Source organism: Pongo abelii, chromosome 16 (genome assembly GCF_028885655.2).
Source record: "Pongo abelii isolate AG06213 chromosome 16, NHGRI_mPonAbe1-v2.0_pri, whole genome shotgun sequence".
Taxonomy (NCBI): domain Eukaryota; kingdom Metazoa; phylum Chordata; class Mammalia; order Primates; family Hominidae; genus Pongo; species Pongo abelii.
The window spans coordinates 104188845-104214435 of record NC_072001.2 but is presented as its reverse complement, the minus strand read 5'-3'; the positions used below and the strand labels follow the sequence as shown (position 1 = coordinate 104214435).

The 25591-nt window shown below is 41.4% G+C and overlaps 1 protein-coding gene across 3 annotated transcripts in view; it reads right to left on the bottom strand.

The window, feature by feature from the left end:
• The window catches only part of LRRK1 (leucine rich repeat kinase 1), a 155060-nt gene that overhangs the window by 68878 nt on the left and 60591 nt on the right, over window positions 1-25591 (bottom strand). For all 3 annotated transcript variants that reach the window (XM_024232405.3, XM_063716320.1, XM_063716321.1), the window contains 3 exons: window positions 18401-18572; window positions 13295-13474; window positions 12708-12856 (listed from right to left, as the gene is read on the bottom strand). In XM_024232405.3, the coding sequence (XP_024088173.2) occupies window positions 12708-12856; window positions 13295-13474; window positions 18401-18572 (501 nt within the window). The remainder of the gene's footprint in view (window positions 1-12707; window positions 12857-13294; window positions 13475-18400; window positions 18573-25591) is intronic.

The window sequence follows — 25591 nt, the reverse complement described above, 5'->3', positions numbered from 1 at the left end:
TTGCATATGCACACAGTTGTGCCCCTGTACGATTCTGTGGGGTCAAGAGCAGCCTTGCCGGAGTGATGTTGTAATGGTAGCTCCTTGCTAGGTCTCACTGACACCACAAAGCAGAATTCGTAGCTCTTTCTGTGTCTGCAGCTCCTTGTTCCTGTCAGTTGGTCAGTATTTTGCTTATGGCCCATGAGTAAGAATCTTCCCCCCTAGAAACTGTAGATCCCTTCAGAGCACAGACTATGGCTCAGTGACAAAAGGGCATGCCACAGTAAAAGCAGTTAATAGGTATCTATTCAATGAAGACACACATGTTACAATGGGGGGAAATACACAGAAAGTTCTTGAACTTGTCAATTCTTGGCCCATACAAACCCCAAGTCTTTCTTTCTGCAGTTAAGCAAAGATTCCTGGGACGGTGCCTTCTCCTTGTTGAACCAGTCAGTAAGACAAGAGCCACATTCTGACACGCAGAAGTAACAATAAGAACAAATGAACAGCCAAAGGAGCTGCAAAATCAATGAGCCTAATCTAAAATGAAGAGACTCACTCAAAGGCCTGGAGAACATGCCAAAAGAAGCCCTGACAACAAAGATGCTCAGAGCAGCAGGCCCAGAAATGGCATCTGAAGGCTCATCCCAGGTTATCTGCATGACGCCAATGATTACAGTAGAGAAGAGACGATGGTTGCAGAGAGCGTCTGTGCACTGATGTCCACAAGCTGAAGGTAAATTTCAAGGCTACAGGTTCCCAGAGAACTCTGGGAACTCAGACCATCAGAAGGGGCCCTGAGTGACAGGGATTCAGTGACAGAGAATTGGAAACACCACAGACAGCAGCTCTGTCCCAGCATCCTTGTGCATGTAAAGGCCACAACAGAACCAAACAAACTGTGCCTCATCTCTGCTCCCAGGAGAAATACTGATTGTGGGTTTTCTAAGAACTTGCTTCTCAAGTCCCTGCACTCTGGTAGAGACAAGCTCTTAAGGAGAAAGGAGGCATTTAAAACGGGAGGATGAGAAGGACACTGTACCTTGACTGGCCATCTACCTGGCATCTAAGGTGGCCCATGGCAGGTGGATCCAGGCCAAGGGCAATGAAGTGAAGGCAGCAAAGATGGTGTGATGGGTTGCAGTGTGTCCCTCCCAAAAGATATACTGAAGTCCTAACGCCCTGCACTGCAGAATGTGACTTTAATTAAAAACAGAGGTCATCTAGCCAAAATGAGGTTATCGTGGGGGCTATCATCCAATATGACTGGTGTTCTTATGAAAAAGGAGAAACGTGAACACAGAGGCAGACAATGGGAAGACAATGTGAAGACACAGGGAGAAGTTAGCAGCTGACTGGGGAGATGTGGCCATAAGCTGAGGAGTGTTGGGGACCGCCAGCAGTCCCCAGCAGCTGGAAGGGGCAGGGAAAGACCCTCCCTCAGGGCTTCCAGGAGAAGCCGACCCTTCCAACACCTTGGCCGTGGACTGCTGGCCTCCAGGACTGTGAGAGAATACATTTCTGTTGTGTTAAGCCACCCAGTTTTGGGTGCTTTGTTACAGCAGTTCTAAGAATTCAGATGGTAACGAATCAAGGGAAGAGCCGGGAGGTCGGGACCTGAGAGCTGGGAACATTCCAGTGACACAGATTATGGTCACGATCACACAGAAAACAAAAGGAAAGGCAAGGAACAGGCTCTTAGAAAGCCAAAAGCATTCCCGTTGAGATAAGTAGATTAGAATTGTAATTTTAAAAGGTAGTGACAATGACAGAAAAATCACCTATTAAATTTGGGGAAAGCCTGTGAGGACTCTACGCTGTAAATGGAGAATTTCAGAAAGGACCTGAGAATAACTACCACAGGGAGGAGGGAAAGGAGAGACAAGAAAATGGGGGACACTTTCCTTCTAATCTTAGAGGGGTTTACCTGCTTAAATAAAAGACTGAGATAAAACAATGAAGTCAGTTTTGACAATAGCATGTCTGTTAAAAATATTGTAAATATCAGAATTAGTGGTTGGCTGCCAATATGTTTAAACAAAGAAAGGAAATATTACCGTAGAAACCAGATAAATGAGAAACCTAAGCACAAAATAACTTGCAAGATACACTTCTGATCATATATTAAACCATCAACATGTAACAATCTGTATTAAACAATGGTTGTAACAATCTGTGGCTACAAGTCCAGACTCTAGGCAAACAATCTGGAAGTAGAAATGTAAGATTTACTTACCAAAATAAAAATTATCAGTGACACGATCAGAGAAAAAACAAACATTGAATGAAACAAACAAGGAAAATAATCAGCTCCCAAAGTCTCCTAATTCAATATATTTTTTTCCCAGTGAAATATTTCCAATAACAAATAGTCCCTATGTTATGTAAGTAGTTCCTTAATACAGGACTCATTTCATTTTATGAGTCAAGACCAGTTACTTTGCAAGGGCCATTAAAATTCCAGCCCAATTACATGTACGTACATGGATACAAAACTGCAACAAAATATTTAATCAGCTACAACTAAACTCAGAGATGTAAGTTCTCTGGCCAGGTAGGGTCTACACAAAGACAACGGCATGGCAGTAATTTAGGGAGAAGTGCAGCACACCCTATCAGAGAAAGGGAAACTCAGCTTCTCTTTTAAGCAAGTGAATGCCAAAAGATGTGTTTAGTAAAATTCATCACTTTTTTTCTTTGCTAAAATTCTTAAAAAACAGGTAGAGAGGTTTTTAAAACAAAAAGCAACATTGTACTTTTTTCTGTAGTATTTCAGTCATTTCTTTTAAAAATAGGAAACTTACAAGAAATCTCCTGTCACTAGTTCCAACTTAGGAATTTTGCCAATAGCTATGAGAGGGAAAAAAATGCAAGAAATAAAAATATGGTGTCTGCAGTTAACTAAGCTACTTAACTTGCCTTCGAGAGAACCCTCAGTTTTCTCAACTTGTAAATAAAGACACAACTTCCACCTCACAGGCTGTATAAGAGATTAAAATACAATGTTTGGCAAAGTACTTTTTTAAAGCTATGAGGCCCTATGTAAACAGAAGGGAGGTTATTGCATACAAAAATTTCAACCATCCACCCATTCATTCATCCATCCATCTATCCACCCACCCACCTGTTCATCCATGCAACCATGCAATCATCCACCCACCCATCTACCCACCCATCTATATATCCATCCATTCATCCATCCATCCATGCAACCATGTAACCATCCACCCACTCATCTATCTATCCATTCATCCATCTACCATCCTCCTATCCATCCATGCAACCATCCACTGACCCATCTATCTAACCAAGCAACTATCCATCTATCCAGCCATCCACACACCCACCCACCCATCCATTTTCGACCTACCCACCTATCCATCATGTTCCAAGTCCTACACCGAGGGGCAAACACAGGGTGAGCAAAATTGGCCAAGGTTTCTGCTTTGAGGAAGCTTCCAGTCATGTGGAGAAATTGATTAAAGAAGAATGTCACCCAAACAAATAACCCAAACTTTGTTTAGTGCTTTGAATAAAACTGACAGGAAGCTCTGAGACATAGAAGGTTGGGGTGGAGGCAAATGACCAGGCCTGAGGGTTAAGGAAGGCCTTCCTGAGGATATTGTGTGGGGATCTGCAGGGTGCCCTGGGTCAAAGAGGAGCATTGTGCTGAGTGCTGAGTGCTGAGGAGGCAGGCTCGCTTTTTCCTGGCTAGGTGTGGTCTGCTTGCTGGTACAGCATGGATGGTATAGTCTTTCCCTGCCACCAGATATTTTGGCTTCCTTTCTTTTTTTTTTTTTTTTTTTTGAGAAAGAGTCTTCTTCTGTCATTCAGGCTGAAGTGCAATGTCACTATCTCAGCTCACTGCAACCTTGCCTCCCAGTTTCAAGAGATTCTCCTGTCTCAGCCCCACAGTAGCTGGGATTATAGGCATGCACCACCACACCCAGCTAATGTTTGTATTTTTGGTAGAGACAGGGGTTTCACCATGTTGGCCAGGCTGGTCTCGAACTGCTAACCTCAGGTGATCCACCACCTTGGCCTCCCAACGTGCTGGGATTATAGGCGTGAGCCACCACACCCAGCAGACATGTTGGTTTCTTTCCCCCATGTCTTCTTATCATAAACAGCAGTGCTGTGACCATGTTTGTGGCAATCGCTATTGATTTCATTTGAATTATGTCCTAGAGGTATTCTTCAGAAAGGAAATATTGAATTCAGAACAGTTCACTGGGAGAAAAGAGGTTTATAGCTTTTGCCACGTGATGCCAATTACTTTCCACACATATGGAACCAATTCACAGTGCCAGCAGCAAGACACTGGTGTGTCCGTTGCTCTGTGCTCTGCCAAATGTCTTACTCAGTGTGTATATTTATTTTTGCTAGTTTAATAGGTGTGTGACAGTACTTGCAAGCTGTTTTAATTTGAATTTCTGTAATTGCCAGTGATGTTGTGTATGTTTCCATGCCATGATTTACTGCCAGTGTTTTCTTATATGTAAATTAACTGTTCATTTCTCTCAAATTTTTACTTAGTGGAATCTGTGAGCAATGTGACAGCCAGGGCAAGGGTCTGGCCATCACTGCTGAGTCCCAAGCATCTGGCAGGTGATCTATAAACTTTGGCTAAATTAAATTCAATCATCAGCTGACATGGAGTTGCATCAATGATCTACTTTGGATTTAAGTGTTTGTCAGTTATTTTTTCCGAAATATTTTCCATGTCTTTTCTTTTTAAAATTATGTTTTAGTATAAATAATTTTGCTTTAATGTTCATGTTATTTCTGATCATATATCTTCATATATGTTTAGAAATTGAAAGGCAATCATCTCCCTCTTATAACTGGGATAAACATGCTTTTAAATTATATATGTCTCTATAGATATAAGATCTATAGATATAGATTATATTAATAACCTATATCTATAGATATGCATATTCTGATGAGTTTTCAAAGCTTAACGCTAACTTGTCTAGAATCCATTTGCATCGTAATGAACCTAAATCTCTATGCTGATATCCAACAGTTCTCACAGCCTTGGATAATGTTTCTTACTCGTATTCTCTTTCTTATTCTTTTCTCATTACGTCTTCTAGTTTGTCACTGAAGTTCAAATAACAGTTTTTCTGTTTCTGCCTGTCTAGCTTAATCATTTTTCTCTGGTGTTAACTAAATACAAGTGACTGACATGCTCACTGCTTTGTAGGATGTCTTAAAATCCAGCAGGACAACATGAACACTGGACTGAGAAGCCATGCGCTGTTCCCCTTCACTTACTCTGCCACGTGACCCTGGCTACCCATTTTCGAGTTCTACGAAGCGCTAACATGCACATGGATGGCATCACATTTGTCTCCTATTCCACAGGGAAAGCTTATGGGCAGAGGAAGAGGACAGGGGAAGCTTCAGTATTTGGAACCTGGACAAGATGGGCATGTGTGGGACAACGGACTGAACTGCTCACTAGGACACAAGAAAAGTGGAACTGGTGGAAGGATGCTGGGAACAGTCCAGGGTTTACTTTCATGACTCTCAGAGGGTAGGGAAAGGGCCTCCTCTTCTGTTCACACAAGCGACTGTGGAACAGGCCAGGCCAAGAGGAGTCAGGGTCCATGCCCCAGCCCTGGCTCTTACCATGGGGGTCTTGCTGGGCCAGGCTGAATTCTGGGAATGCCAGTGCCCACGTCAGCTCCTACAGCAGCACCGCCCGCTGAGAAGAGGGTATGTGGCACCAGGGCGGTGGTGACGTGTGCGGAAGTGCTCTGCAATGCACGAAACTCTGGAATAACACCCTCTGCACCAAATGTGAGGTCCTACCTAAGACAGGGATGTTCCCCAGAGGCCTCGGGTGTCCATCAGGAAAGGCCACCAGCCCCCGGCCATCAGGCACTCTCATGAGCACGCAGTGCTGGCTCAGCTGCCTCCAGCAGCAGCTTGCGTGCCCCAGTAAAACGCCTGCCTTAACTCTGAGGATGTGCAGCTGGGCTGCTTGCGCTCAGGGCACTGACACACAGACATGAAGGGTGGGGCACCAGGAACTTGTAAGCTATATATGCCGGAACTGATCCAAAAAGTAATAATAAATGTCCCTCTCTCTTTAGGTTAGCTGCCAGATTTGAAATCATTAGAGACTTTTAAAAGGAAATTAATAATTTCCCCACTGGGTTGTTTGAAAGTTAATTTCAGGTCTGGTCTAATTCCCACACTTGAAACAGCCCCAGGGAAGCCCTCAGCCTGGCCCTCTAACTGCTGAACAGGAACGAACATCGTGGTTATTCTGGGATCTGATTAGGCTTTTCCTGGCATTTCTGAGTTTTCTTGTTCCTTTCTGGGTGTGACAACATCAAAGCATTAAGCTATTTCTCATGGCAACACAGCTAAACATTGACACGATGTTCACCATGAACGCAGGCCGTCTCATTAGATGTTCAGGCAAAACTTTAGCAGCTTTAAGAGGAGCACTGCCCAGCCAGGCAAACAGCATGGCCAGGTCTGACTTTACTTCACTTTTGTTCCTTAGAGAGTGTGTCCCAGCAGTCCGGACCATACAGTGTGGCCTCTGGAACTTTCTTCAACTAAACACCAACAAAACCCAAGCAGCCAGCCACTGCCAATGGAAAACAAATGTGGGTTTCTCTGTACCTTCTCCATTTGCGGGCAGAGGTGGATTCGGGCTATGCTTGGCCCAGAAACAGGCAGAGGGGCTGCTGTACCTGGATCGGCTGTGGCTTCCACACACGTGGCAATTACATTAAAAAATACTGACCAGCTGGTGTGTTAGGCAGAGCTCAACCACACAAAAAACACGATGGCACATGCATGATCTCCCTAAGACACCATCGCGTGGCCCGTGACCGCTTGTTGTACCAGGGCTGGAGCAACAACCTCCGTCACACGTGCCCTGAAGGGACCGTTACTTCAACAAGGCAACAGCCATGAGTGCCAGCAGCGCCAAAGGACTTTTCAGACCACGTATCATGTCAGTGAAGCACCCTTTTAATGCCTATCCTTGTGTAATATTCTGAACCAACCCAAACTGTCAGTTTAATCCCACTGGATACCTGGGAAGGTAGGAGCACTTACCTCTGGCTCCTGAGTCATCCTTCCTGACTGCTGGAACCCTCTGCCTGGACCCCTCTCTGCTCTCTTCTGCCAGCAGTACAGAAGGAATGTGCTGTTGCAGGTTAGAGATGACGGGGCAGCCGGGCACACCCACTCCAAGGTACTTGCCTCGGAAATTCGCTTGAATGCTAAAAATACCATCTGCTTTGGGGAAGCTCAAGGAGCCCTTGAGACTCAGGTTGCGCTGAAATTTCATTTCCTCTTCTGATTCCATGCAACAGAGCCAGTTAGAGGAAAAGCACCATTGCCTTTTCCTTGTCTTTTCATTCACAAAATGCAGTAATCACTTCCTCCATGCTCTATGCCAACCTTGGCATGTGTAAGAAGAGTTGCCTCACAGAAAAGATCACAGGTAGAAGATAACAGCTGTTTCTGCTTTTACCCTTACACCAAGAAAATCGGAGCCACTGGCTCTTGACCTCGGGTGCACATTGGAATCACCTGGAGAATTTCTAAAACTCCTCATGCCAAGTCTCACTCCACAGATACAGATTTAATCAGTGTAGGATGTGGTCTGAGTGTCAGGATTTTAAAAAGTTCCCAGGGATTATGATGTACAGAGAATCATTAGTCTACGTGAAACCTAGGCGGTACAGTTCAGGAACTGTGTTCGGGAGTCTAAGCATCAATACTGTTTAGTATTTGTCATCCTTGGACAAATAACATAATGTCTTTATACCTCAATAATCTCATCTGTTCCCTGCAGTTCTTACTGAGGTGTTATAAGGACCAAATTAGTTAAGAAAGTGCTTGGAAAAGTAACAAGCACTACATAGATGTAAGGGTTAGATGATCATTATTTCCTTTGGTGATGTGAGGCTAATACCAATATAACTAATATTTATTGAGCACTTTTTATGTGCCAGGGCCTGCGCTAAGTGCACAGCTGCCCTCCATGGTGAAGATTATTGTTATTCCTGTTTTATAACTGAGAAAACCATCCAAGGAACAGATAGGTAGAAATATACAGAAAGTAGAATATCAGTATTCTTTAGAAACTAGGAAACCAGCAGGAATAAGGGAAGGGTAAAAAGGAAATAGTAATAAATATAAATTAAAGAGATGGAAAAATATATACTAATAGGACAGGTTCTACACAAATATGAAGTGGGTGGATTCCTCTTTCAAAAGAAACACACTCAGATGAGATTAAAAACCAAATGCTGTTTGCAAGAAATATACCTATGGCAAAGAGACAAATAAAAACCTGAAAATAAATATCTGGGAAAACGTATCCAAGGTTGACACAAAGAAAAACAGGGCAAAGTGGTCACGTGAAGAGAAAACAAACTCAATTTCAAGGACAGAGACATCAACAGGATTAAGGAGGCCATTTGATATAACCAAAATAGGTATTGATGAGTCATAAAGCCAGAAACCAGGTATGTCAAGCAAAATCTTGTAAAGACATAAGAAGAATGAGATTTTAAAAATCAGCAGAAGTGGGAAATAAATATATGTACTTGTATTGATGGATGTATGTACACTTGTACATCTCTATATATCTGTATATCTCTATATCTATATTTCAGACTCTGATAAAGAAAGCTAGCACAAACAGGCAGCACATAAAGGGCTCAAATACTGTAATCAACAAGCTAAAATTAGAGAAAAAACAGGAAGAAATAAATATTCAACTCAAGAAACAGGTAACATCTATTAGGCATTTGCCACGTGCCAGGCATTGTTATTAGGATGTTACAAATATTACTGCATTTATTTGTCAAGCATCCCTCTGAGACAGGTATTTTATTGCTTTTCCCATTAAATGAAGACACAGAGGAAGGCCCTGCAGCAGTGAAGCCTAGAGTCCAGATGAGAACCAGGAAGTCTCATGCCAAGGCCTTGCTTTAACCTCAATACCATCAACAAAACACTCAAAAAAGAACATATGGGCCGGGCATGGTGGCTTATGCCTGTAATCCCACCACTTTGGGAGGCTGAGGCGGGTGGATCACCTGAGGTCAAGACTAGCCTGACCAACATGGTGAAATCCCATCTCTACTAAAAATATAAAAATTAGCTGGGCATGGTGGTTCACACCTGTAATCCCTGCTACTCGGGAGGCTGAGGCAGGGGAATCGCTTGGACCCGGGAGGCGGAGGTTTCAGTGAGCTGAGACCACACCATTGCACTCCAGCCTGAGTGACAAGAATGAAACTCAATCTCAAAAAAAAAAAAAAAAAAAAAAAAGAAACAAAACAAAAAACAAAAACAACCACATGAAGAGGGTTTTAATACAGACAGAAGTGAAAATTAATGAAATAACAAACAAACCAAGACAAAACAAGTAATTTGAAAAAAATCTATCAAGTTCCTTGACAGTTCCTTGTATTTTAACATAAATCTCTGGCTGATTTGATTAAGTTGGAAAGAGAAAAAGTAAAACTGTTCAACAGCATAAATGAAAAGAGTAATATAAGTATAGATATAGAAGAAAAGAATGAGAAAAATGTCAATGCAACATTATGATGGCAAATTCAAAAACCTAAAGGAAATGGATAATTTTCTACCAAAATATAATTCCCTGACTTGCATATAAGGGAAAGCAGACAATGTGAATTGACAAATGACTTCAAAAGGAATCAGAAAATAAAGATCTGCTTTATCTAATTAACCATTAACAATAAATAATTCCTATGAGACTTCTCCAGATAATAATAAGATGGAAAGTTCCCCATGTTACTTTGTAAAGCTGGCATCATCTTATATAAAACCACATAGAAACATTAAAAATAGAAAATTATAGATCAATTCACCTATAAACACAGATGCAGAAACTGTAAATAAAATATCAATAGATCAAATCCAGCAGTTAAAAAAAGACAATTAGCATTTATAATAGGAGTTCAAGGCTGAGTCAACATCTATCAAAATCATTTATTAAATCGATAAAGTAGAAAAGCTATATGAATACACTAATTGCTGCAAAAAGGGATTTGAAAAAGTTCAGTAATGTTTCCTAATAAAAACTCAAAGCAAAAATGAATACATGGAAACTACCTAAATATAACAAGAACCTATTTGCTAACTGTCTAGAGCAAATGCTTATAAATTGGTGACACCAAGACATTTAAAATCAGGAACAAGATAGATATAACTGCTAGTATCATGATTATTCAACTTTTGAGATTTCTAAAGATACACAATAAGACATGGAATAATAAGCTGTATAAATATTAGAAAAGAAGAGATAAACTTGTTTTGAATTTGCAGAATATGTGATCACATATCCAAAAGTATCAAGGAATTCTAGTAAAAACTACATTAGAGTGAATAAGAGAAGACAGGAAAGGAACCAGATAAAACAGAAATAAACAAAATAACTTTTCTCCATACGAGTAACATCAGGTTGGAATAGAAATGGAAAAGAGTTATATAAATATATAGATAGTTCATTAAAATGGTAGCAAAAACAATAAAAAAAGTCACAAATAGACAAGACAAGTCCAGGACTTTTAGGAAGAAAAGAAAAAAGTCTCATTAAAGAACATAAAAGCTGCACAAATAGAGTCACTGTGGGAAATGAGCAAAATAGAAGAACAAATGTCCGATAATAGTCCAGTCAAGATACCTTTGAAAAAAACAAATGAACAGAAAACTTGCATTAACAGATTGTAAGACTTAAATGCAGTGCCTATAATTGAAACAATATGACATTTGCCAGAAACAGATTAATAGGCCAGTGAACCAGTACTGAGAATTCCAAAACGTATACAGATATAGATACTGGGGAAAATGCCAATGGTGACATTTCAATTCAGATGAAAAAGAAAACTTTATTTTAAAAACTATGCTAGAGTAACTGGCTATCTGGAAGAGATAAAAGCTAGCCACCTCCACCTGCTGCCACTTCCCTCATACAATACACACAAATAAATGCCAGAAAGGTTAAAGCTTAAAATGTAAAAACTAAATGAATGAAAACATTACAAGGAACTCCAGGAGAATACCGAAATAAAATTAGAGGGAAAGTGGCCTTCTTGTATAACCACATACCAGAAAGGAAAAGATGAACATATTGAATTATGTATTATTTTATCTTTGCTATCACAAAAGATAACAAAAAAAGAAAAATAATGGATTGGGAAAAATATTGGCAACATTTATGATAAAGTCTTAAAAATCTCTAATGTTCAAGGAAAAAAAAAACCCTCCAAAGTGAGAAAAAAAGACAAATAATCCTTTAGAAAAAATAATCAACAAACATTAACAGGCAGTTCACATAAAGGGAATGCAGATAGTTCATGAACATATGAAAAGATATTCGGTATTGTTACTAATATAACATGGAAATTAAAATAAGGAGACATTATTTTTGCCTATCACACTGATGAAAATTATCCAGTATTATTACTAATATAACATGGAAATTAAAATAAGGAGACATTATTTTTGCCTCACACTGATGAAAATTATTCAGTATTATTACTAATATAACATGGAAATTAAAACAAGGAGACATCATTTTTGCCTCACACTGATGAAAATTAGTAGGATCCAGGATGTCTAATGCTGGCTGAGGAGTGGAGACAGAGAATCCCATCTATTGTTGGTGAAAATGTGAATCACCAGAGAGTTTGGGGGCAGTGTTTCCAAGCAGCCCACTTTTAGGACTGTGCTCTACATAAGCAAATGTACCATAGCAAATCAGGCTGTATTGCAAGAGGAAAAAAAAAGAACTATTTCAAATGTCCACCAATAGCAGGAGAGCTATGTCAACTAAGCTACATTGGCTCTATGCATTTAAAGAACGTACCTAAAAGAATGAGTTGTAGCCACACTAACTGATCTACAGGAAGTCCCTGCTAGAATACTAAATTTAAAAAGCCAAGTTGAAGATAATGTAAATAATGCAATAATATTTTTGTTATTAAAATGGGAAATTAAAATTAAACCCTGTATAGGTTTGTAAATGTTTTTATAGCATTGCATATGGAAGGATGTGAAAAGATCCCTACCAGGTTGTTAAACTATTTACTTCAAGGGCAGAAGATTCATAATTTTTATTACCACTCTCAATTGTGATCACTTGTTATAACAATCATACATAACTTCAGTAATTTTAAAATTTAACACATAAAAATTTAAAAAAGAAATATGTTAAATATGATATATTTAACCAATTTTTGAAAAAAGGAAAAGAAAAAAAAAAAACTTTGGGAGGGGGATGAAGCCCAGATTTCAGCTCCCACCCTGCTATAGCTTGAATGTCCCCTTCAAAAACTCATGATGAAATGTAATTGCTGTTGTGATGATATTAAGGGGTGGGACCATTAAGAGGTGATTAGGCCAGGAAGGCCCCACCCTCATAAATGGATTAATGTTGTTATTGTGGGAGTGGGTTTGTTATTTTGAGGGTGGGTTGTTATAAAAGTGAGTTCTTCCCTCTCTCAGTCTGTTGGTCTCTTGCCTTCCGCCTTCATGTCACTGCATGAAGGCCCTCACCAGACACCAGCACTATGCTCTGGACTTCTCAATCTCCAGACCTGTAAGCCAAATAGATTTCTGTTTATGATAAATTACCCAGTCTGCAGGATTCTGTTACAGCAGCACAAAAGGAACTAAAACACACTCCACAGGCAGTGACTACTCACTGTTTTTCCCGGATAACTGCTGGGCAAGGGACTGGCTTCAATGAAGTACTTTCTCAGCAGATGTTTGCTGGGGTCAGGACTATCCAGTAAGATGTAGGAACAGAAATAGGCCCCATGCCGAAGCAGGAATATTGCAATGTCTTCATTCCCTAAAGGAACAAAACCAAAAAGCTAAGGGCATGCAAATGCAGAGAGTGTCTCAGTTGTTGGAAGGGCAGACTCTGATACGTGGAATGGAAACTGAAAAGGTGCTTGTGCTGGTTGGGCTTCTCTATGTACTTCCCTTGATGCATCAGGTTCCTGTTAGTGGGAGAATTTTTGTGGGGCTTCGCCCTTTGGAGTGCCTCGTACAACAGTCCCATTAGCCACAGTCAGTCTCTGTCACTGAAATCCCCTTGTGGGGCAAGTAAGGAGGAAATGAGGAAGGGTGCAGATATTTTGAAAAAGAAACATAGAACAGGAGTTGCAAAAGTCTCCTCACAGAGGTAATTTGAGAGTCAAGGGTGAGAATGAAGACACAGTCCCACATCTGGAGGCTGAGATGGTTTGCGGGATCAGGGATGACTCGGGGTAGTGGGGAAACCCACCTGACTTGATGGCCGCATACAGGGGCAAGCGCACGATGACAGGGAACTCATTCTTCCTGACAGCGTAGCTCTCCGGGTCAGCCCCGTGCGTCAGGACCAGGAGCTTCACAACCCCCAGGTGCCCTTGCTGGCAAGCCAAGGCCAGCATCCAGTTCAGAAGCCGCTGGGGACTGCAGGGACCTGGCAGGAGATGGCAGGACAAAGGGAAAGTGCCACTGAAGGGTGCTGCTTGCTCCCACTCTGCTCTTCCCTTAGACCACTAGTAGCAATGGACTGGTTAAATAAAATGTGGTACATAGAATACTATACAGCCATAAGAAAGAATGAGATCATGTATTTTGCAGCAACGTGGATGGAGCTGGAGGTCATTATCCTAAGTGAACTAACGCAGGAACAGAAAACCAAATACTGCATATTATCACTTATAAGGGGGAGCCAAACATTGAATGCACATGGACGCAAAGAAGGGAACAACAGACACTGGGGACTACTTGATGGCGGAGGGAGGAAAAAAGGTGAAGGTTAAAAAATTACCTGTTGAGTACTATGCTTATTACCCAGGTGACAAAATAATCTGCATACCAAACCCCAGCAACATGCAATTTACCCATGTAACAAGCCTGCACATGTACCCCTGAACCTAAAGTTAAAAAAATAAAACAAAATCCAGCTGTCCTGTTTCCAGCTGAAAGTTGCTTCTGTTGAGTCGATAGTGTTTTCTGGAATAGTCTCTCTGAATTGCATATGACATTTCCCCACATCATTCACCCACCTGCTTGTCAGATAATGCCAAGTGATGAAATGTAGGATTAAAAATGGCGTATCCAGTGTGATCTTAGCCAAATAAAAAATGGGTGTATGGAAATAAGACTAGAAAGAACTACCCCAGTGTTGTGGCATTATCTCTGGGCTCTCCCACACCGTCGCCCTTCCCCTAGGGTAACATTACATGCAAGAGTATGAACTTTGGAGACAGGCATTTTAGAGTTAAAAATTCAGTATGTAATTTTGGACACATTTCTTAATCTCTGTTTCAGTTTGCCTGTTGGTAAAATCGGAATAATACTACTCATTCTTCCAAGTTTAATGTGAGGACTCATCACAAAATGTATGTCAAGTGCCTGGATCAATAAATCCTAACTCATTATGTTGTGTCATTGTATTGTATTTATTAGAGTACTAACACTTTCCCACATTTTAAAATTATCTATAATATACATATATTACTTTCCTGAATAATAATAATAAAAGCTTTGGTGAAAGAAATAGATCTGTCAGGCCTAAAACTGACAATTTCTCCCCAATAGAACCACCTACTTAATTCCAGGATGAAATAACACTTAGCACATTGAATTGACGGGGACAGTGTGGGCTGAAATGTTACAATATCTTCAAGTTCAAAATAGTGCAATATCTTTTGGGTCTAGTTGCCATGGAAAAATGACCTCATCTTCTGCATGGACACTTCCCAAATGCATCATAACACTGTCTCATTTCCAGAGGCACATAGTCCTAGGGATCAAAGTGCTCCCAAGTGAGGAGAGAGTGACCCTCTCCTTCGCCGCAGGACCTTGATCAGGAAACCGGGGTCAGGACAGCCCTGTATTCACCAAATAAAGCATGTAGCATAGGGCTGAGGCTGGAGCCAGTGCCAAGTAAATATCCCTTCTTCTCCCTCTACTGTTAACCAGAATTAATGATTTGTAGTTATGTTAACAGAAAATAAGTGACCCCTAATTCACTGACACAAGAATATCTAGGTAAGAGAAACACAGTAACCATGCTAGTAACTGCTGTTGAGATGGGGATGTGTCAAGTCTTTGGAGGCAGGCATTATATTTCAGGACCATGATTTTAAGATGAGGAAACCAAAGCTCAGAGAGGTTTGGAAATGTAGGAGATTAGTCAGAGTGGTAGGAAAAACTACAGGGAAAGGACACAAACCTTCTGAAAGTTCGGAAGCTTCTGCAGAGCCCTGGGGGAGAACAGCTGAAGGCAGAGGGCAAGGAGTGTAGGGGAATGTATCTTAAACAGGCTTGTTTACTTATGTTGACCAGGAACTGACCTTTGATCATCTGCTGGCTTGACGTTCCCTGAAAGGGGAACAATAAATGTTAATTACCTACAGGTTGTGTTGGCTCCAGGTTTTCGGCATTGTGCCTGCACTGAATAAAAGCAAGCAGCTCTAGCTTCTCCGGGCTGCTCTCTGGCCAATAGAGCCAGGCAGTCACTCAGCTGCTCTTACACTGTACACCTGTGTCTGAGTACTCATTTCATCCGTCAGCCAGGGTCTGCGGGACACACCTGGCGGGGAAACTTCTTGAAGGTCCCATCGTTGGTAAATAACAAGGTCAAGACTTAAACCTTGCTTTGTCTAAAATCAAAGGGTGCTCTCTTAACCACACAAAACCCCTACAGGTACTCTCTACAGCCTAAGGCCAACGACACTCAGAGGAGCCCCTCTTCCTCCCTGCTCAGCTTCAGAGACCAGGAATCACATAACAACGTGCTTCAAAGAATGCATCCCATCAACCTCTCATCCCTCTTCTTCTCAAACCCTCCTTTGTTCTCTAGCTGCTTCTTGTTTTTCTGTTTTGTTTGAGACAGGGTCTCCTTCTATCTCAGCCTGGAGTGCAGTAATGTGATCATAGCTGACTGCAGCCTTGGACTCCTGGGATTAAGCCATTCTCCCACTTCAGCCTCCCAAGTACCTGGGAATATAGGCATGTGCCACCATGACTGGTTAATTTAAACAATTTTTTTTGTAGATATAGGGTCTCACTATGTTACCCAGGCTGGTCATGAACTCCTGGGCTGAAGTGATCCTCTTGCTTTGGCCTCCCAAAGCGTTGGGATTACAGGCATGAGCCACCATGTCCAGCCTGACTCTTGTTTGTCTTCTTGTCTTAACTTACTCCTGACCATGGCTGACTTCCCTTCCAGCTTGGGAACTCCTTTGCAGGAAGTGCAGGGATGGGTACACACTGTTTTGCCCATCTCTGCACTTTCTGCAAAGCCCACCACAATGGTCTGAAATCCTTTAGTCCTCAGCAGCTTTGCTCAGAGTTGAGCTGAAGACACGATGCTCCTGGGAGCAGTTGAAAACCATGATGAGGTTCAGCCACACTTCCTGCTCTGCAAAAGCAGGCAACCCAAGTCCTTCCTTCACTTGTCTGCCAAGTAAACTCCTATTCACTTTGCAAAGCCCAGGTCAGATGTCAGCATCCCTTCGGAGACCCCATCCTGCATCCAACCTGCCCCCTGATGTGTGCTCCCAGACCTCTGCATAAAAATACTTCAACCTCAGCATAATTACATTGCACAGCGTTACTCCTTTCTGCCTCAATTTCCCCTGCATGGCCAGGAGGTACTAAAGGGCTGGGAAAATCTTTAAAAAAAATTATCTGTGTCTCTCAAGTTCTACAAAGTGCTCAGCACTTGACAGTATTCAATAAATATTAGCTAACATTAGGTGACTGAGTCAGCTGGCATAGACTCTTCAGGGTTAGAACAGAGCTAATCTTGGGGCTCCCTGAGAAGAGGCAGGTCAGCCTTTGGCTCCTCAGGAGCACCCAAGCTCCTCTCTGCCCTCCTATGTCTTGTCTTAGTATGCTTCTCATGGGCCCTAAAATTGCCCTGATTTCTGCCCATAACCTCATTCTGCCTTCAGACACATGAGGGGAACACTAGCTTGGAACCAACTCTGAGCACAGATCTATCAAAGCACACAGCAGGAAACCCTCAAACAGGACCGCTATATAAGGGGTGAGGCCCAATGCAAAATGGAAAGAATGGGGCCTCTTGTTTAAAAATCATGAAACATTTTAAGATAGTGAGTACAGAGTATTAAACGTAACGTGAGCCCTTCTAGGTGCAGGGCCCTGGGTGACTGCATGTTCTCCCACCCAAGAGGTGGGCCCTGGCTCCCAAGCAAAATCCCAAATCCCAAAGACCACAGCTAGGGTGTGCCTCAACCTATAGCTGTAGCGATGCCTGCCTAGACTGGTGCGGTGTTTCAGAGTCAAGACCACCACGGGAAATTACAGGAGACCAGGACATCTTGAGTTCACCAGAGAAAAAAATAGTTCCTACAAAAGCAACATAGTGTGGTACACCAATACAATGGAATATTATTCAGCCATTAAAAGAAATGAGCTATCAAGTCACAAAAAGGCATGGAGAAACCTTAAATGCATATCGCTATGGGAAAGAAGTGAGTTTGAAATGGCTACATACTGTGGGATTCCAACTAGAGCGATGTTCTGGAAAAGGCAAAGATAGTAAAAAAGATCAGTAGTTGCCAGGGGCCTGGGGAGGGAGGGAGGGATGGGGCCAGGGGAGGGGTGCAGCACAGAGGATTTTTAGGGTAGTGAAACTGTTCTATGTAATGCTGTAATGATGGACACGTGTCATTATCCATTTGTCAAAACCGATGGGATATACAACAGCAAGAATGAATTGCAACGTAAGCAATGGACTTTAGTTAGTAAGAAGGTATCAATAGTAGTTGATCAATTGTTGCAAATGTACCACACTAACACAAAACAGTTATAGCAAAAACGGTGTGGAGGGTGCACGGTGGAGCTCACCTCTCCGAGCTTTGTTTTCCTCATCTTAAAACCATGGTCCTGAAATATAGTACCTGCCTCCTAAGACTGATGCATCCCCTTCTCAATAGAAGTTACTAGCATGATTACTATTTCTCTCTTACCTAAATATTCTTGTGTAAGTGATTCAGGGATCACCTGTTTTCTGTTAACATACCTCCAAATCATTAATTCTGGAACTCTGTACATTCCAATCAATTTTTTCCATACATCTAAAACTTCTCTAAAAAGATCAAGGTCTATTAACTATTTTTTAAAAAGCAATATTAATTACATTCTTTATGAAATATGGTGTTTGAGACTTTCCTTTATGAGTTCATGGGAGTGAGAGGTGGGATGTGGCTGGCAGGCAAGCTTCACTTTGTTTGGGTGTCAGTGGCCTACCCTGGATTTCTTGATCTCATTATTGGTGAAAGCATGAAGAAGTAAACATTTTGGGGTGAAGCCTAAGAAGAGGGTGCCCTGAGACACGGTTAAGAGCTCATGCCCTGTGATTTACCTGGTAAAGACTCAAGCAATTCCTGCACAACTGCCGTGTGTCCAAAATACGCTGCTACCACAGCTGGGTTGTCATCTGTGGGCTCGGTGGGCAGCTCCACCAGTCTCTTGCTGAGTAGGTAGCGGACCATCTCCAGATCCCCATAGGCCGCTGGGATGCTCAGAAGCTGGCCCTGGTCAAAACAGAACAGGGCTCCAGTAAGACTGGTTCTATTAGGAACTGCCAAGAGAACTGACGTTAAATGCTTCACCAGGTCCCGGAGCAGGACTGGAGTTGTGTTGTCCAGAACGGCAGCACCTGCCAAGTGTGACTGGGCAGCACTTGAAATGTGGCTCCTCAGAAGTGAGAGGTGGAGAGTATAAAATCACATGTGAATTCAAAGACCTAGTACAGAAAGGGTAAGCTCGCTTATCAATAATTTATGTTGATTACATGTTGAGACAATGATTTTAATATATTCATGTTAAAGAAAATAATATTAACATTTTATTTGTTTGTTTCTGTTTGCTCCTTTATTTTATTTATTTTTTTTTGACAGGGTCTCTCTCTGTTACCCAGGCTGGAGTGCAGTAGTGCAATCTCAGCTCACTGCAGCCTTGACCTCTCAGGCTAAAGTGATCCCCCTGCCTCAGCTTCCTGAGTAGCTGGGACTGCAGGCACATGCCACCACACCAGCTAATTTTGTTTATTTTTTTTGTAGAGACCAGATCTTGCTAAACACAGGGCTGGTCTCAAACTTCTGAGCTCAAGTGATCCTCCAACCGGAATACCTGTGATTATAGGTGTGTGCTTGTTTACTGCTTTAATGTGGCTACTAGAAAATATGATATTATACATGTGGCACGCATTTGCTGCTCTCGACTACCTGCTTCATGAGGAAGGGGATGGTGTGCATAGCCCCTTCTGGCATAGAGCCAGAGCTCAGTAACCACTTGGTACATGTTAAGTCAGCCCTGGGAAGAGGGAAGGGAACCAGGCTCTCTGAGGAACCATCCTGCAATTTATTCATAAATGGAATGTGACAGACCAGGGGACTTCACAGATCTGAATCCTGGGACAAAGATCCTCCAGCAGCTTGCAGAGGGACTCTTGACTTGGTGCCCCAGAGGAAGGAAAGGATATGGTGGAAACTGGACCCAAGCCTGAGTTCCTGCTCATTCCAGTCCTTCTGGTATGTAAAGGTCCTATGAGGAGGGCCATGTGTTAATATATGAACAAGGATGTGGAGGTTCGGAGAGGTTTCAGAGCTTGCCCAAGACCACATAGCTAGTAAGTGGCTATCACTGACCTGTGTAAAAGTGGCCTTGACTTATCATGAGCTCTCTGGGTCTGAGAAAAGGGTGCTCAGATAGCTGCTAGATTGGTATGTCAAGTGTTTGATTGTGTTTCTGAAATGTCAAGTCCTTTGGAACCTGGCTGCCTCCTATGGGCTTGAGCATCAGTGTGTTCAAGCAGGTAGATGGGGATCCCCTATTGGAATGGGATGGCCAGTGCCCCCCACCAATACCTACTGAGGATCTACTGTGTGTGAGAGGTGGGACTGGGCACTCAGGATGCCAGGGGCCATTTCTGGCCTCCACAGATTTACAATTAAGTTTGAGGTGGGAATATGCATAAACAGCCCCCAACAAGCACGTCTGACTTGCTGAATAGTTTATAACACAAGTGTATTTGGAGATCATTTTAGGTGAGTTGGGCGGGAATGGGTAAATGGAGCCCCCAGGACAGGGAATGAACATTTATCAAAGCTCTCACCACGTGCCAGATGCTGGACTGGGTACTTTATTCACATGACCACATTCAGTCCTCCTAACAGTCATGCCAGGAACGTGCCTGTATTTCCATGTTATGGAAGAGGAAATAAAAGCTTGCCCATGGTTAGGGAGTTTATCATCAGCAGAACTACTCAGAGTTTGAACTGGGGTGTGTCTAGCTCTAAAGCCCAAGAGTCTCTGTTGCATCCAAGACTTCCTGGAAACATGGGACTTGGAGGAAGGCTCAGGTTCTGTAAGTGGAGTGAATGGGCTGGCAGTGGGAGGTATGTCTGACAGGTGAGGAGAGGAACAGTCTAAGGGGCTGGGATTAGGTGAAGGATGGTAGACTCATATATTCAATATGATCAGAAAAGAAAAGCCCACCCACCTGCCACTCTGCCCAGGGTGAGGCCCAGTAGCCCTGTCATTCCAGGAAAGCATTTGCATTATGGATAAAAGCCACAGTGATTGATTAAATGCTTCACTTCACACAACTAACAGCTGTCTAGACTCGGTTGGCTAGAAACTTAAAAGCCCCATCCTCTGGAGGTGGTAAGTGATGTCATAGGAGCCAGCCCAAGGCGAAGAGGGACCCAGACAGTGGAAAAGGTCAAAGCTGGCTTTCTGGCTGGAGGCTCCATAGTGAGTATTTAAAAAAATTCAAACAGCATAGAAAAGTATAAAACAAGAAGTAGGCCTCTCTCTATGCCTTTACCTCCCAATCACCCTCTGCAAAGGATGCCTTCCAGAACATATTTATTTATAGTACTCACAGGTAATCTCATATACAACCAAATGCTTTTTTCACTTAATTCATTATGACCTTTTAATCAACAATATAACACACCTGGACACCTGCAGAAAAGTGCAAATATTTTAAGTGTTCAGTTTCATGCAAGGCATTTGAATACACCCATGTAACCAGCTTCAGTCCAAAGACCAGGACATCACCTGTGCCCAGAAGCCCCCTTTGTTCCTTCTAGTCACTGCCCTATGGTGTGGAGCCACTATACTGACTTCTAACATCATAGATTAACTATTGCCAGTTATTAAGTGCTGTAAAAGTGGAATTATACTTCACTTATTTTTTTTTAACTTTTTGCTTTGAAATAATCAGAGATTCACAGGAAGTTACAAAGATAGTACTGAGAAGACCCTAGTATCCCTCATCCAGTTTCCCCCGATGGCAATATCTTACATAATTGTAGCAAGATACTTGACGTTAGGACAATGTATGTATATAGTTCTGCATTTTGTCACACATGTAGACTAGCCACTGTGGTAGAGTAGCCACTACCACAATCAAGATACCAATCTGTTCCATCACCTGTTCCATCAAAAGGTCTCCCTCATGCCACGCACCCATGGTAGTCTCACTCATCCTCTTCCTCTTCACCATCTCTAACCCCTGACAAACACTAATCTCTCTTCCACCTCTATAATTTTGTCATTTTGAGAATGTTACATAAATGGAATCATAGGGAATATGATCTTTTGAGATTCGTTTTTGTTTTTACTCAGCATAATGTCCTGAGATCCATCTGAGTTGTTGTGTGTTTCAGGAGAGCTCCTTTGTATAGCTTAGTAGCACTCCATGTATGTTTAAGTATCCACTTACTGAGAGTCTTTGGTTGTATCCAGTTTTGGGCCATTACAAATAAAGTTGGTATGACACATCATGAGCAAGTTTTCATGTGCATGTAAGTTTTCCTCTCTCTAGACTAAATGTTCAGGAGTTCAACTGCTGGTTCATAAGTGTATTTTTAGTTTTTTTAAAGAAACTGATGAACTATTTTCCAACGTGATTGTACCATGTTGCATTCTCGGTGGCAACACATTAGAGATACCCCTTCTCTGCATCCCAATCTGAATTTGGTACTGTCACTATTTTTTATTTTTGCTGTTCATAAAGCTGTGTAATGACATCTTATCATTGCTCTAATTTTCATTTCCCTAATGGCTAATGATGTTGAACATCTTTTCATGTGCTTATTTGCCATCTGTGTATCTTCCGCAGTGAAATGTCTCTTCACATATCTCATACCTTTTCTATTTGGATTGTTTGCTTTTTCATGTTGAGTTTTGAGAGTTCTTTATATATTCTAGCTATGAGTCCTTTGTCAGATAAGTGATTTGTAAATACTTCTCTCAGTCTGTACCTTGTTTTTTTAGAATCACTGTCTTAGGTATTTCTCAGAGAAAAGTTTTTAATCTTGGTGAGGTCCAGTTTACCAATTTTTCTTTCATAAATCATTTCTTTTATGGATTTTCTGTATAGATTGTCATGTGATCTACAAACAGAGACAGTTTAATTTATTTCTTTCATATCTGTGTGCCTTTTATTTCATTTCCTTGCCTTCTTGCATTGGCTAGAATTTCCAGTAATACATTAAATACATTGAATAGTATTTTTAAAATACAATAATATTATAGTTGCTCTTGAATAGAACTTGCAGTATTATATTGAGAGTGGACATTCTTGCCTTGTTCCTGATCTTAGGGGAAAACAGTCTTCAACATCAAGAATGATGTTAGTTGTAGGTTTTTGTCAATATTCTTTACCCAATTGAGAAAGTTCCCTTCTATTCTTAATTTTCTAAGGGTTTTTGAAAAACATTTTGTCAATTTTTTTTCTGTATCAATTGATATGATAAGGTAACTTTTCTTTTTTAGTTTATTAATAAGGAGGATTACATTGATTGATGATTGAAACTGAACCAACTTTGCATCTCTGGAATAAACTCCACTTGGTCATGGCTTATAATTCCTTTTACATATAGCAGAATTGTACTTGCTAATATTTTGTGAAGAATTTTTGCATTCACATTCATAATGGCATTGGTCCGTACTTTTCTTTTTTTAACACTGTCTTTGGTTTTGGTGTCAGGGTAATACAGCCTTCATAAAAGTGTTAAAAAATGTTCCCTTTTCTATTTTCTAGAAGAGACTATGTAGCATTGGTATTAATTCTTTAAATGTTAGGTAGAATTATCCAGTGAAGCCATCTGAACCTGTACATTTATTTTTTGGGGAAGTTTAAAATTATGAATTGAATTTTCTTAATAGTTAAAAGGCTATTCAAATTATGTATTTCCTATTAAGTTGTGGTAATTTCTATTTTTCAAGGATTTGTCCATTTCATCTAAGTTGTCCAATGTATGTGTTTAGAGCTGTTCATAATGTCCCCTTATTATCTTTTTGATATCTGCAGGATCTGTAGTGATGTTCTGTGTTTCCCTTCTGATGTTGGTGATTTTTGTCTTTTGGATTATTTTTCCCCTAAAGGCAATGTTTCCCTTTGACTATTTTCAATGTTTTATTTTGTTTTGTCTTTAGTTTTAATAAGCTTGACTATGATGCACTTGGAATGGATTTCTCTGGGCATATCCTGTTTGTTTTCAACTTCTTGAATCTGAACATTTATGTCTTCTGCCAGTTTGAGAAGCTTTCAGCCATTGTTTGAGTTCTCTTTCAGTCTTGCCTTCTGTCTAGTCTCCTGGGATTCTGATGACACGACTGTTAGATCTTCTGTTAAAATCCTCACATGTCCATGAGGCTTTGTTCTTTTTTTCAGTCTATTTTCTTTTGTTTTGGCTTTTGTTCCAGAGTGGGTAATTTCTACTGTTCTGTCTTCTCCCTGATTCTTTCCCCGTCCTCTCTTCTCAATTCTACAGTTGAGCCCATTCATTGATTTGTTTTTTATTTTTAAATTTCAGGTATTGTACTTTTAAGTTCTAAAATTTTCATTTGGCTCTCCTCATGTCTTTTATTTCTTTGCTGAAACTTTCTATTATTCCATTTGTTTCAAGTGTATTTATAATTGCTCACAGAAGCATTTTTATGACGACTGCCTTAAAATCCTTGTTAGATAATTCTAACATTGGAGTCGGTGTTGGCATCTCTTGGTGGTCTTGTCTCAGTGAGTTTGCGATCTTTCTGGTTCTTGGTAATTATGAGTAATTTTTTATTGTGGCCTGGATATTTGGGGCATTATGTTTTAAGACTCTGGATCTTACTTCAATCTTGTGTTTTGGCAGGTCTCCTCTGATGCCACTCTGGTGGGTAAACTGGGATGCCCCTTCATTGCTGCCTGGTGGGGTGGAAATCTGGGGGCTGTACTTAGAATCAGTTGACACCCAGTAAGCAGGGGCTCCTTGTTATTGCTGGGCAGGGTTGGGACTTCAGGTTCTCCTCTAGGCCTGCTTCAATTCTACCCTAGTTAGATGTGGGGAACACATGTCTCATTACTGCCAGGCTGGGTGGGGACAGAAGTCCAGGCTCCCAACATGCTGTCCACTGATGGTGACGGGGGGATGTTGTCACCATCTGGTGGGGATTAGCACCCCAGCTCCTCCCAGCCTTCTCTGACACCCTGGGGTGGGGATGATTGGGGTGCCTGTTACAGCCTGTCAAGGGTGGAAATCTAAGCTCTCCAACCTGGCCTTTATGGTGAGGGGTGGGGTCGGGCTGCAAGTATATTTCTGCAGTGTTTGGCCGAAGGGGGTTGGTGACTGCCTGTAAGTTTCCTGCCTGGCTTTGCTATGCCTTTCTTGGTGCTTTGGTTAGAGAGAGCAGGCTTTCCTTGGAATTTTTTTTTTTCTCTCTGCCAGTTTGTGTTTCTGGATTGCCAACTTCCTCAGTATCTGGTTTGGGATGTATGAGATAAAAATAAAACCCAAAAACGTACTACTGTGATTTCCTTGAGTACTGAGGCCACCAGCTAGTCTGCCTTCTTTTCTCCAACTTTCAGAATCCTACGTTTGTTTTACATGTAACATCTAGAGCTTCAGTGCACTTAGTGAGAAGAAGAGGGCAAAGTAAACAACCTCCATATTCCCTCCATGTTCCCAGAAGCAGAAGTTCTGCACTTATTACATTAAGTTACACTGGAGTTCTTTCCCAAACAGCTGCTAGAGATTATTTTGTCCTTTTGGAGTGCTGTGTGGTATTCAAGGACCTGGAAAGACTGAGATTTCTGTAGCAACCTTCTCCTGTGGATGGAACAGTTAGGTAGTTTTCAAGGTTGTGCTATCTTAAACACAACTTGAATGAACATCCTTACACATACAACTTGGTAATTTTTTTTCAAGTAAATCTGTAGGGGTAAGTTCCTAGCAGTAGTTTTGCTGGGTCAAAGATGATGAAATTGGAAAATTTGACAAGCAATTTCAGATGGCCTTCCGAAGAGGCTGCACACATTCCTGGTACATTCCTAGTAGCATTGAATAAAGGTGTGTAAGTTCCCATAGCCTTCCTTCTGATTTTTATCAAACTTTAAGGTGTCAATCTGATTAGCTTAAAAATGCTGTTTCATTTTTCTTTTATTTGCCTTTCTATAAGCATTAACAAAGTTGAATAACTTTACATATGTGTACCATCTATCTGAATATCTTTCAGGTGTGTGTGTGTCTATTTGCCTATTCATATCCTTAGTCAT